At 45.4% G+C, this 12,500-nt stretch overlaps 1 protein-coding gene across 1 annotated transcript in view; it reads left to right on the top strand.

Annotated features, from left to right (window-relative positions):
* The window catches only part of myzap (myocardial zonula adherens protein), a 24,905-nt gene that overhangs the window by 2,163 nt on the left and 10,242 nt on the right, over window positions 1–12,500 (top strand). Inside the window, exons 2-6 of the mRNA XM_080840689.1 lie at window positions 234–320; window positions 8,511–8,600; window positions 10,721–10,885; window positions 11,290–11,382; window positions 11,801–11,914. Coding sequence (XP_080696815.1) covers window positions 234–320; window positions 8,511–8,600; window positions 10,721–10,885; window positions 11,290–11,382; window positions 11,801–11,914 — 549 coding nt within the window. The remainder of the gene's footprint in view (window positions 1–233; window positions 321–8,510; window positions 8,601–10,720; window positions 10,886–11,289; window positions 11,383–11,800; window positions 11,915–12,500) is intronic.

Consider the following 12,500-nt stretch of genomic DNA (forward strand, 5'->3'; position numbering starts at 1 on the left):
TTTTATTACAGCGTTAAGAGCAGCTTTCTCACTTTCCACTTGTTTCAGAGCTAACGCCCATACTGCAGTAGCACAGAGCCTTGCAGGTCTTTCAGGTGAAGCATAGATGGTTGGCTTAATTTCATATTGCTGTCTTATTGAATATAATTCTATCTATTTTTCTTTGTGCGTGTGTGTGTGTGTGTGTGTGTGTGTGTGTGTGTGTGTGTGTGTGTGTGTGTGTGTGTGTCCAGAGGGTTACCCAGCGGCTCAGACTCACCCTGCATCCTGGAGGATCCCCTAATGGGCAGAGAGACACCAGGGGCAGAACCACACAGACAGTGAGTCTCACGAACATACACACACAAACACACACACACACACACACACGGTGGAGGTTTGGTGAACTGTGGTGTCGATATCTGCTGTGATTTAAACACACCTGTGGTTCGCCAGAGGGTGATTATTAGTTGCACGCAGTGGAGCAGTGGTGTTTTTAGCAGCACTTACTGGTATTATTGCTAATTGCATTAAGTGGACCTGGGGCATTTTCTGAGCTTGTCAGGTTTTATTAATAGGATGTGGTTAGTTGGACAATGCTGGATGAGTTGAGGCATATTACTGTGCACACCTTCACTCTGTTCCAACCGTCAAAAAAGCAGGTGTGTGTGTGTGTGTGTGTGTGTGTGTGTGTGTGTGTGTGTGTGTGTGTGTGTGTGTGTGTGTGTGTGTGTGTGTGTGTGTGTGTGTGTGTGTGAGAGAGTGCGTGTCAGAAAACAAGTAAGCACATTAAGAGGGCGTGTCTGTGATTGTGTATCAGATCAGGTGTGTGTTGAAATACAGGTGTGTTTTTCATGACCCTTTCTTGTTCCTCAGAGTTGAGCTGATAGGAGGCTGATATTGGTGATTTATATAGGGGCAACTGGGGTGCGGTCAGATATGGACTGTAACAGAGAGCAGAACAGATCATCACTACCTGTGTGTGTGTGTGTGTGTGTATGTGTGTGTGTGTGTGTGTGTGTGTGTGTGTGTGTGTGTGTGTGTCTTCAGTACAAAAAAAAATCAGTCCTGCATTCAGATCACCTCCTAGCGATGTCACTCCTGTCTCTAGGGATACCAGCCTGGTGAACCCCGGGTCATTACCCTCCCAGGCCTCAACAGAGCAGACAGAGGAGAAGCTAGATACATAGTTAAATTGTGCGCACACACACACACAAACACAATGCGGGTAACAACTACATACACACACACACCCACACACAAAGACACACACAGACACACACACTGTGGGTAACAACTATACACACACACTGTGGGTTACAATGACATACTTTACAGACACACTCTTTGTGCCGCAGTTACATACTTTTCACACATACCATACTTTAAACCCACTGCACCTTGCATCCCCATTATGTGGCAATAGCCCCCCCCCCCCCCCCCCACACACACACACACACACACACTCACAGACACACATACACACAAACACACACACAAACACACACACACACACTCACAGACACATACACACACACACACACACACACAGACACACACACCTCACACCATATCATGTGCGAGTGCTGCTGTTCCGAATCAGTTCAGCATGACAGAAGTATGAGGAGAATGTTTTCCAGATGAGAAATGCTGAATTGTAGAACTGCTGTTAAACACTAAAAAAAGTGTTTCATATCTCATCAGTGTGTGTGTGTGTGTGTGTGTGTGTGTGTGTGTGTGTGTGTGTGTGAGATTTTGGGTGTATATGTGTGAGTGTGTGTGTGTGTGTGTGTATGTCTGTGTGGGTGTGTATTTGTTTGTTAATTTCTTCACACATTTGGTTTGTTGCTTTTGAGTTTTTAGAACATAGAGAGCATATATAACAGTGAGTCATAAGCATGTCAACAAAAAAGGTATGTCTTAAGTGCATGTTGAAAGGTTTCAACCGTCTCAACCGTTTCAACCGTTTCAGCCATTCTGAGGTATTCTGGCAGAGTGTTCCAAAGGCTGGGGGCATAAAAACTCAAAGCTGCTTTCCCATGTGTCATTGTTCTGGCTTTTAGAACTGTTAGGAGTTCAGTGCCAGATGACTTCAGGCATCTACTCTGTGTGCATCTTGAGAGCATGTCTGTTATATATTCAGGTGCATGACTATGGAGTGATTTATAGACTAGTAAGAGTTGTGCCTTCTTATTACACTACCAAGGGGAAACATGTATACACTGAAAAGTAAGGGCCCTAAAATGGATCCTTGAGGTGATAATAATCTTATCGTAGTTTGTGTGGATAATTGAGAGTAGTTTTGAAAAGTCTGTTAGAAAAGTGGGACTTTGCTTGAGTGGCCTATAGGCTATACACAGTAACTATCAGAACAGGAGGCTGGCACTTTAGAACTACTGTATGCCATGTCTCTCCAGGTGCTCTCTTCACAGATCAGACAGTCAGAGCTGTTTTGTGTGATATTACGTCTTTTTTCCTTGTAAATCTTTCACTCATAGTGAATGGTGTTAGTTAGGCTGAGATGTTTGTCTGAAGGCTAAACTGGTGAAGAAGCATTAAACATTATTTATATTACTTTTAATAATTGTGAAGACTAATATGAGAGTGGAACATAAACTGTTTCACACAGAGCATGTTGCTTGCTGTGGACTAGTGCAAACCAGAAGCATCTGTCATTGCCAGAATAGTGTGCCCATTAGTGTGCTATTGTGTTGATATTGTGTCTGTGTGTGTGTTAGTGTGTGTGTGTGTGTGTGTGTGTGTGTGTGTGTGTGTGTGTGTGTGTGTGTGTGTGTGTGTGTGTGTGTGTGTGTGTGTGTGTGTGTGTGTGTGTGTGTGTGTGTGTGTGTCATTTCTGTGTGTTGATTGCGTTTCCGCAGAGGAACAGGCTTTCTGAGCTTTTGACGGCCTTAAAAAGTCATCTCTCACACACACACACACATCCTGCCCAGGAAGAAACAGAAAGAGTGCCAGTGTGTGCCAGCAGTTTACAGTAGAACTTCACTGAGCAGTGCCTCCAGTTAGACAATGAGCAAGTATGCACTACAAGAATGCACGTAAACACACAGGATGCACTTGCAGACAATTACAAAGCCATTACAAATGCACCTGTTGTTAATGACTTGCAACTAACCACACTGATGTACTTGATGTCAGTGTTGTGCATTCAGGCAGACATGCGATGGTCAGACATCAGCAAGAAAGAGAAAGAGCAAACAGGTTCAAAACACACGCAGTATTTAGGTCTTATATAAGCAGCATGGTAGTACTGTGCTCAAAGTATGAAACAGTGTACTTTACAGTAACTATGACAACTTCTATGCAGTTTGCTTCAGGGGTTCACCAACTACAACTACAACTTAAAAGGAAAGGTACAACAGGTGGGATGAGACAGAAGAGAAAAAATTAGGAGGAGAGAGGAGAGAGAGCAGAGGAGATGAAGGCGAGAGGAGGAGAGAGGAGAGGCTGTTACACTGGCCACAGGGGGATTTGGTTACCATCATGATAATACTGAAAACAGCCCATAGAGAAGAGGGGAGAGTGGAGAGGATAGAGAGGAGAGGAGAAGGAGTAGAGAAGAGGTAGGATAGGAGATGGAGGAGAGAAGAGGCGAGGAGATGGTAGAGAGGAGAGGAGAGGAGAGGAGAGGAGAGGAGAGGAGAGGAGAGGAGGAGAGGAGAGGAGAAAAGAGGGACGAGAGGAGAGGAAGAGAGAGAGGAAAGGCTCTTACACTGGCCTCAGGGGGATTTGGTTACCATCATGACAATACTGAAACCAGCTGATCCACATGAGAATGAAATGGGAAGGTGTGCGTGGGAACACGATCCTCCATGGGAGAGTTAGCTTGTGTTTGTATGTGTGTGTGTGTGTGTGTGTGTGTATGTGTGTGTGTTCATGCGTTTATGTGGGTATGTACTGTATGTGTGTGCATTTTTGTTTGTTTCCATTTGTATGTGTGCATGTGTGTGTGTTTTAATGTGCCTGTGCAGGTGTGTGTGAGTTTGCTTGTGTGTGTGTGTGTGTGTGTGTGTGTGTGTGTGTGTGTGTGTGTGTGTGTGTGTATATGTGTGTGTGTGTGTGTGTGTGTGTGTGTGTGTGTGTGTGTGTGTGTGTGTGTGTTGGCAGTGTCCTGATGTAGGGTGTAATGCATCAGGACACGCCTGGATGCTCTGGCAGAAGACACATCCCGCAAACTAGCTGCTGTCTTCAGTTATACACTAGGACACGCACACACGCACACACACGCACGCACGCACGCACGCACGCACGCACGCACGCACGCACGCACGCACGCACGCACACACTCCATTACCCTCCCACGTACACAAACATGCACCCAGAAATATGCACATATTACAAACTGATTCATACACATAGACAAAAACAAACTGTCACACAGATGCTCATACACACACACCCATATCCCTATGAACATGCACACATGAACATCACAGGAACACACCTGCCTCTGGGACCAACTCCCTCAAACACAAAGGGCTTAAGTGCTTAAGTCAAAACGAAGCATATTAGAGAGGTTTCAGCAGTGACGCTACGCACATCAGTGTGATGTGACATGACATGATGCACCCTCGGGACAGCCAGGCAAAAGACAAAAAGCAAAACCTTAAAGGTGTTCCTTCCACCTCTGTGGCAGATAACAATACCATGCCTTGTTACAATATCATTGCATACAATATCATGACCGATAACACATGTTGTTCACACCCCATGAAGGTTTACACCCCATTCCACAAAACCTTAATCTATTATGTTACATGCCTAGAATATAGCTGAGCCTACAAATGACAGTTTTTACTATAAAGTCAAAGTCAAAGTGTTTTATTTGTCACATGCACCAAATAGCTTAGCGTAATCCGGGCAGTGACCTGGCAGGCTACATCTAGTAGAAGAAGGGCATCAAATATTTAAATATATATATATTAGATATATGTAACAGATCAGCAATTTAAGTTAAATTATTTTTAATTAAGTTTTAATGAACTGTTATCTTATCTGCAGTGCTTTGGGGTTGGAGGGTCTCTCTCTCTCTCTCTCTCTCTTTCTCTCTCTCTTTCTCTGTCTCTCTCACTTTCTCACTCTCTCTCTCTCTATAAATATATATATATATATATATATATATATATATATATATATATATATATACTGTATATATATGACATCTATCAGACTGCATATATGTATGTAGTTTGGATAATAGGGATGTACCCTGAATATGAATTTGCACATATTTCTTCTACCTGAAGTTGCTTGTTATGATTCGGGAAGAAAATGATTGACATGTTTGTGCGTCAGCCACTGTTTTTCTTCAAATCCAGGAATGTGTTCACATGTACAGGTATGTGTGTGTGTGTGGGAGCTAGCGAGATAAGAAGTCTGGTGTGGTAGTTGGGTTTCTTTCAAGACTGCAACCTATACATCAAAATTAAGCGACGAACCTGTAGCTTTTAATTGTGTGTGTTGAAAATGTGTTGACAGACTACCAGTCTAAATATTGAAGAAAAAAAAAAGGTTTTCCCATTTTAAGCCATTTAAGATGTAACGTAAATGCTGCACTGTACGTATATATAGATATAGGTTTCATGGAAATTTGACTTAGTGTCCACTAACATCCGACCAAGTATTTCATGGTTATTCAAACAGACAGCAATAAGTTCAAGTGACAGCAGCAAGTGCCTTATGAAACTAGCAATTATCTATGCAGCGTCCCAGAAAAAAACATCTGGAAATCTGGGAGCACTTTGCAGTCAGCCCAACTGATACAACTAATGTATTCAGAAAATTGTGCAAGACCACGTTCAGCAGAGGCAGGCTTGTGAAACACACATAAAACTCAGTTAAGTTATAAAATAAAAAAAAGAAGAAATGAGAAATAGATGTGTAAATATTCATGATGAATTCAATATTACACAGATGCATTTAGAAATACTTGACATTCAAAAACTGTATCCTGCCAAATTATGAGGATTTATTTATTTATTTACAGAAACATTGTGTGTTTTTTTTCATTTGTGCCTTTGTGTGTGTCATGTTTTGACGTACATGTCTGTATTTGTTCTATGATTAGGAAACACCAGCCATGGAGCACGCCTTCAGCACACGTCCCCATAGTTTGGGTTAATGATGTGCCACCAGCCTGTCATAGTGGGTTATACTGCTAGTTATAAGCCTGTGTGTGAGGCTGTAGTGTGTGAAGCTGTATAGTGTGTGAGTGTGTGTTTATGTGGGTGGGGGTATGTGAGGCTGTGTTGTGTGTGAGTGTGGGGTGTGGTGTAAGGGGGGGGGGGAGTATGTGAGGCTGTAGTCTGTGTCAGTTGCTGGGTCGATGACTCCTCTCTGGGCGTTATGTAACGAGCACTTCCAGTTGTTTGTTGTAGAGGGGGTCGCCTCAGATAACAACGCTTCGAGCGAGAGATTGAGACGCACTTTGACCTTTAAATCAAAGTTGAAATAAATGGCACACAGGTATATAAGAAGCGTCACTAAACTTGCTGTCATTCAAGACTGCAGCTATGGTGACAGTTTATGTTTTTTATGGGTTTTTTCCCCAGCTGAACTCTACATGAATGCGTTGTGTCGTGTAGTTTATTGTGCTGTGCTTCTCTGTGGCGTATTGGTATCATTTTATCATATGAGGACTGGAGAGCCGTGGAGGCCATAAAAACAGTGGCGTCATTGTTCCCTTTGCCCTTATCTACTGGGGGCGGGGGGGGGGGGGGGGGGGGGGGGGGGCTCCTGTCCCCTCTCTCTGCCAAAGTCAAGAGTCAGCTACACACACACTCATGCAAACACACACACACACACACATACACATACATGCTTGCACTTTAAATGCATACAGTATGCACACATTCACCCTCATACACGCGCACACACCAACATAGACACACACAAACACACACACAAATGTATACACAATGTATACACAAACACATACTTCACACACTCATACACATACAGTATGCTTGCTAAGCAAATAACCCTGTCCTGTCCTCTATGAAATAGAGATGTTTTGCATAGAGTAGCACACAAATGCTGACAAACACACACATACACTCACTACCTCTCTGTCTCTCTCTCTCTCACACACACACACACACACACACACACACACACCCAAACAGACAGAGAGTGGTACATTTCCTCTGTTTCCTGTGTTCTGTGGGTGTGGGTGTGACCTGCGGACTCAAGTGCACATTTCACACACAGAGGATCAAACCGGTAATCAGCAGTGGAAACACAGCCATCCATTATGTCATGGGACTCCTATCACAATATCACAACGGTAATTACCATAACCAACCTGGCAACCTCACTGATGGTAATTACCATAACCAACCTGGCAACCTCACTGATGCCAGGCAACAAGGTGATATCAGTGCATAGGACTCAGGAAGAAGTTGAGGCATGATAATCAGGGGTTATCATGGTTGCTGATTTCAGATCATCAGGGGTTATCATGGCTTATTTCAGATCTTCAGGGGTTATCATGGGCACTGATTTCAGATTAATAGAGGTTATCATGGGGACTGATTTCGGATCATCAGGGGTTATCATGGGGACTGATTTCAGATCATCAGGGGTTATCATGGGGACTGATTTCAGATTAATAGGGGTTATCATGGGGACTGATTTCGGATAACAGAGGGATAATTTACATAAAATATGTCCCACTTACAAGCCGGATACGCCGCCATCTTTTGGTGGATTTCAAATTTACCGCTTGATAATCTGTCCATCATCGTATAAAGCTCGCCCTGACAATTTGATTGGTCCGGCTTTATCTGTCCGATGAAACTCTCTCCCAACTAGCTCAGAGCCAGACCAAATCTCCCTGACCAAAATTTTTGTGGCCAGGGTTTGGGCTGGTATCCAGGCTTGATTTTTTGGGGTGAATAAGGGAAAATTTGAAGGGTGATTTGAGTGGTGATTGTTGAGGGGAGAGTTTTTAGTAGTGTGTGTGTGTGTGTGTGTGTGTGTGTGTGTGCACGTGTGAGTACGTGTGAGTGTGTGTGTGCACGTGTGAGTGTGTATGACTGCAAGCTGTAGGAGGAGTGTGTGGAGTGGTATGCAGCAGAATGGAACTGAAACAAAATACAGGCTCCAAAATATGTTTGTGGGAGAGAGAAGAGCACAACACATCCTGAGTGTGTGTATGTACATGAGTGTGAGTGTGTGTGTGTGTGTGTATATGTGTGTGTGTTTGTGTATACATGTATGTGGGTGGCTGTGTGTGTGTGTGTGTGTGTGTGTGTGTGTGTGTGTGTGTGTGTGTGTGTGTGTGTGTGTGTGTGTGTGTGTGTGTGTGTGTAATCAGAGCTGGCTCAGATTAATTTTGCTACCCACATTTGACTTCCAGATTCTCAAGTGCTTTCTCTCTCTCTCTCTGTGCATGTGTGTGTGTGGGTATGTGTGACTGAGAGAATAAGAGAGAGAGAAAAAAATGTTTTTTACCTAAACATAACTGTGTGTGTGTGTGTGTGTGGGTGTGTGTGTGTGTGTGTGTTCTGCAGAACGATAAAGTAGTGAATGGAACCTGGAAGAGGAATGGCTTCATCCGGGAACGGCCAGCAGGGAGGGAGTCACCAGTGGACAAGGAGGAGGTTGGACACACACACACACACACACACACATACACAAACACACACACACACACACACACAAGCACCTTCAGATACACTCGCAATCTCACACACTCATATATACACACACACAAACACACACACACACACACACAAACACACACACACACACACACACACACACACACAGGCACTGACATTCAGATACACGCACACTCACATACATACACACACACACAAGCAAGCATGCAATCATACACAGACAAATATATAATCACACAGCAACAATAGAAATAGCATGGTCAATTCTTTTTCCATCCCTCTCTCCCCCTCTTCCTCTCTTTCCTCCTCTCAATCTCTCTCTCACTCTCTTCTGACTCTCTCTCTCTCTCTCTCTCTATCTCTCTCTCTCTGGGTGCACCTGTATCCTGAGTGTCCTGGCTCAGTCTCAAACCTTCCGGCTCCTTCATCCTCTCACCGTATCTCTCTTCCTCCTTTTCTCTCCAAACACAGTGTGTGTGTGTGTGTGTGTGTGTGTGTGTGTGTGTGTGTGTGTGTGTGCATGTATTTGTGTGTGTGTCCATTTTAAAGGCTGTGTGCATGTGTGTGTACTCATGCATGGGTGTGAGTGTATATGCACATGTGTACATGCGCGTATGCATGCGTTTGTGTATTTGTGTGGGTGTGAGTGCATGTGTGTGGGTGCATTTGACTTCACACACCAAGGCTCAGGAGTAGTGTTTTGTCAACTGTCTGCTGGTCTGAGAATGGTACTTGGTGTACTCAGGTGTGCTCAGGTGTGCTCACGTGTCCTCAGGTATGTTCAGGTGGGCTCAGGTATTCTGATAGCAGGTGTTTGAGCAGCCATGGAATCCACCCAGAGCTACAGGTCATGTAGGCATAGCTGTGAGATAGGGAGAGCAGAAGACAATTTGAGGATTATGAAATGGAGGCGGGGATGAACCGTACAACCCCTTACTGCTGCTGCGGCAGCTGGAACGTGAGCCCAGAGCGAGCGCACACACACACACACACACACTCACACACACACACACCAACACACACACTCACACACACACACACACTCACACACACACCCACACTCACACACACACACACACACATACTGACTCACACACACACACACACTCACACACACACACACACACACACACACACACACACACACACACACACACACACACACACACACACACACACAGCTACACACACACACACACACACACCAACACACACAGCCACACACACACAGCTACACACACACACACATACTCACTCACACACTTTCCTCTAGAACATTCCACAGGAAATGTGTCTATGGGAGACAGCTTTCCCTCAGAACCAGGTCCGTCCAAAAACAATAGCACAGGGAGAGAAAGAAAGAGTGTGTGTGAGAGAGAGAAATAGAGACAGAGGGAGAGAGAGTGGAAAAAAGATGGAGAGGATGAAGTAAAAGAGACAGAGAGAGAGAGGAGGAGTAAGAGAGGGAAAGAGATAGATCGAGAGAAAAAGAAACAAAGAGGGAGGGGGAGATAGAGAGGGAGATAGAGAGAAAGATAGAAAGAGAGAGAGAGAGAGAGAGAGAGAGGAGGGGATGACAGCAGAAATATGACTCCTTGCTGTGCTTGGTTTCCCAACCTCTAGTTTTGAGCACTCAGCAGCTGTGCCAGAATAACCTGAACACACAAACACACACACTTCTTTACATACAAACATTACATACACACTCACACATATACACACACATATACACACATACACGTAGATACATACACATAGACAAAACACAAATTCACACACACACACACACACACACACACACACATACACACACACACACACACACACACAAACGCAAATGTGAACATAATCATAAAAGCTATAATCACTCACACTCATTCACACCTGCATGCAGACAACACACTGTCTCTCTCTGTCACACACATCATACTTTCACACTAACTCACACTCCCCCTCTGCATAACCTCTCCACCCTTGCCCTGAGTGTGTTAGTGTGTGTGTGTGTGTGTGTGTGTGTGTGTGTGTGTGTGTGTGTGTGTGTGTGTGTGTGTGTGTGTGTGTGTGTGAAACCTGACCCGATTGGATGCTATGTCCCTCAGAACCACAGAGGGCTGTCCAATGGGACATCTCGGGAGGCGGGGCTTGCGTCCGGGCCCAAGGTGTATGGGGTGGTTCAGAGTAACGGCGACACCCAGGAGCAGGAAGTGATGGCGCGAGAGTGGCCTGTCAATCACCTACGGGACGAAATGAAGTACTTCAGAGAGGTAAGGGACCTCACACTCACAGAGAAATACATACTTGCCCACACCAACACACACACACAAACACACACACACACACACACACACACACACACACACACGTGTCATAGGTGCCAGTACAGAGGCTGTGCTGAGTTAGCGAGAGGGAAAAGGGCAATGGGACACACACTCTCTCAATCTGAGCTGCTGTGGACAGGTAGGTAAGAGACCAGAGGCTCTGATCTGGCTCTGATCTGGCTCTGATCCAGCTCTGATCCGGCTCTGACCCGGCCTGGAGTCGTAACAGACTCATCGGCGGGCTGTATGTACTGTAATGGGATGTGTTGTAGGAGGGTTTATTATGGGATGTATGTGTTGTTGTGCCTCAGTACCCTGAGGATCCCCCTCACTGTGTTTTCTCTGCCCAGGTGCGTGACTCACTGGAGAAGGTGAGGGAGAAGATGTACGGCCAGTTCGGAGGGATGCAGCAGTCTGTGGAGAAGCTCTCCAGAGAGATGAAGGTAGAGATGACACAGCATCACAAACACACACACACGCAGACACGCACGCACGCACGCACGCACGCACACACGCACGCACGCACGCACGCACGCACGCACGCACACACGCACACACGCACACACGCACGCACGCACGCACGCACGCACGCACACACGCACACACACACACACACACATACACACACACACACACACACACACACACATACATACTTACACACACACACACACACACACACACACAACAGAAACCAAAAGCATAGTTCTCCATTGCCACAACCCCTGCTGTGGACTTTGGGTGTTGATTATTTGATACTGTTTGTTTCACATGTTGTATATATTTATACATCTATGTGTGCATGTTTGTGTGTGTGTGTGTGTATGTGTGTGTGTGTGTGTGTGTGCGCGCATCTCCCAGGCTGCTAACTCACACAGGCGTAATCTGGAGTCGGAGGTGCGGGTACGAACAGCAGCACTGGACAACTTTGACCAGATGAACAGCAACCTCATCTCTGCAAACATCGGCCTGCAGGTACCACTGCACACACCTCTCAATCAACGCAGCAGCAACAACCATGTCTGCCTTCAGACACACTGACCCCATGGTCGACATGGCAACAACCGTGTCTGCCTTCAGACACACTGACCCCATGGTCGACATGGCAACAACCATGTCTGCCTTCAGACACGTTTACCCTATGGTCGACATGGCAACAAGCGTGTCTGCCTTCAGACACATTGACACAGATTGACCCCTATGGTTGACATGAAAACAACCATGTATGCCTTCAGACACAATTACCCCATGGTTGACATGGCAACAACCATGTCTGCCTTCAGACACATAGTCCCCATGGTCACCACAGCTACCAACATCCTTGCACACTGACCCAAACCCAGACCTTGCATGTACAGACAAACACACACACACACAAACATGCACACACAGATGGTCACACACGATGTGGGATATTGGATAATCATTCCACTAACAAGATATTACCTACCAGGGCAAAGAGAAGCTGTCCTCTGATAAGTGGAGTCTCGGCTGAAAGCCTGAGGTCAATCCTCTCTACCGTAACATTAAATGCTGAAGGTCAAACACTGATGCAACTTGG

The sequence above is a fragment of the Sprattus sprattus genome (genome assembly GCF_963457725.1).
Source record: "Sprattus sprattus genome assembly, chromosome: 6".
NCBI lineage: Eukaryota > Metazoa > Chordata > Actinopteri > Clupeiformes > Clupeidae > Sprattus > Sprattus sprattus.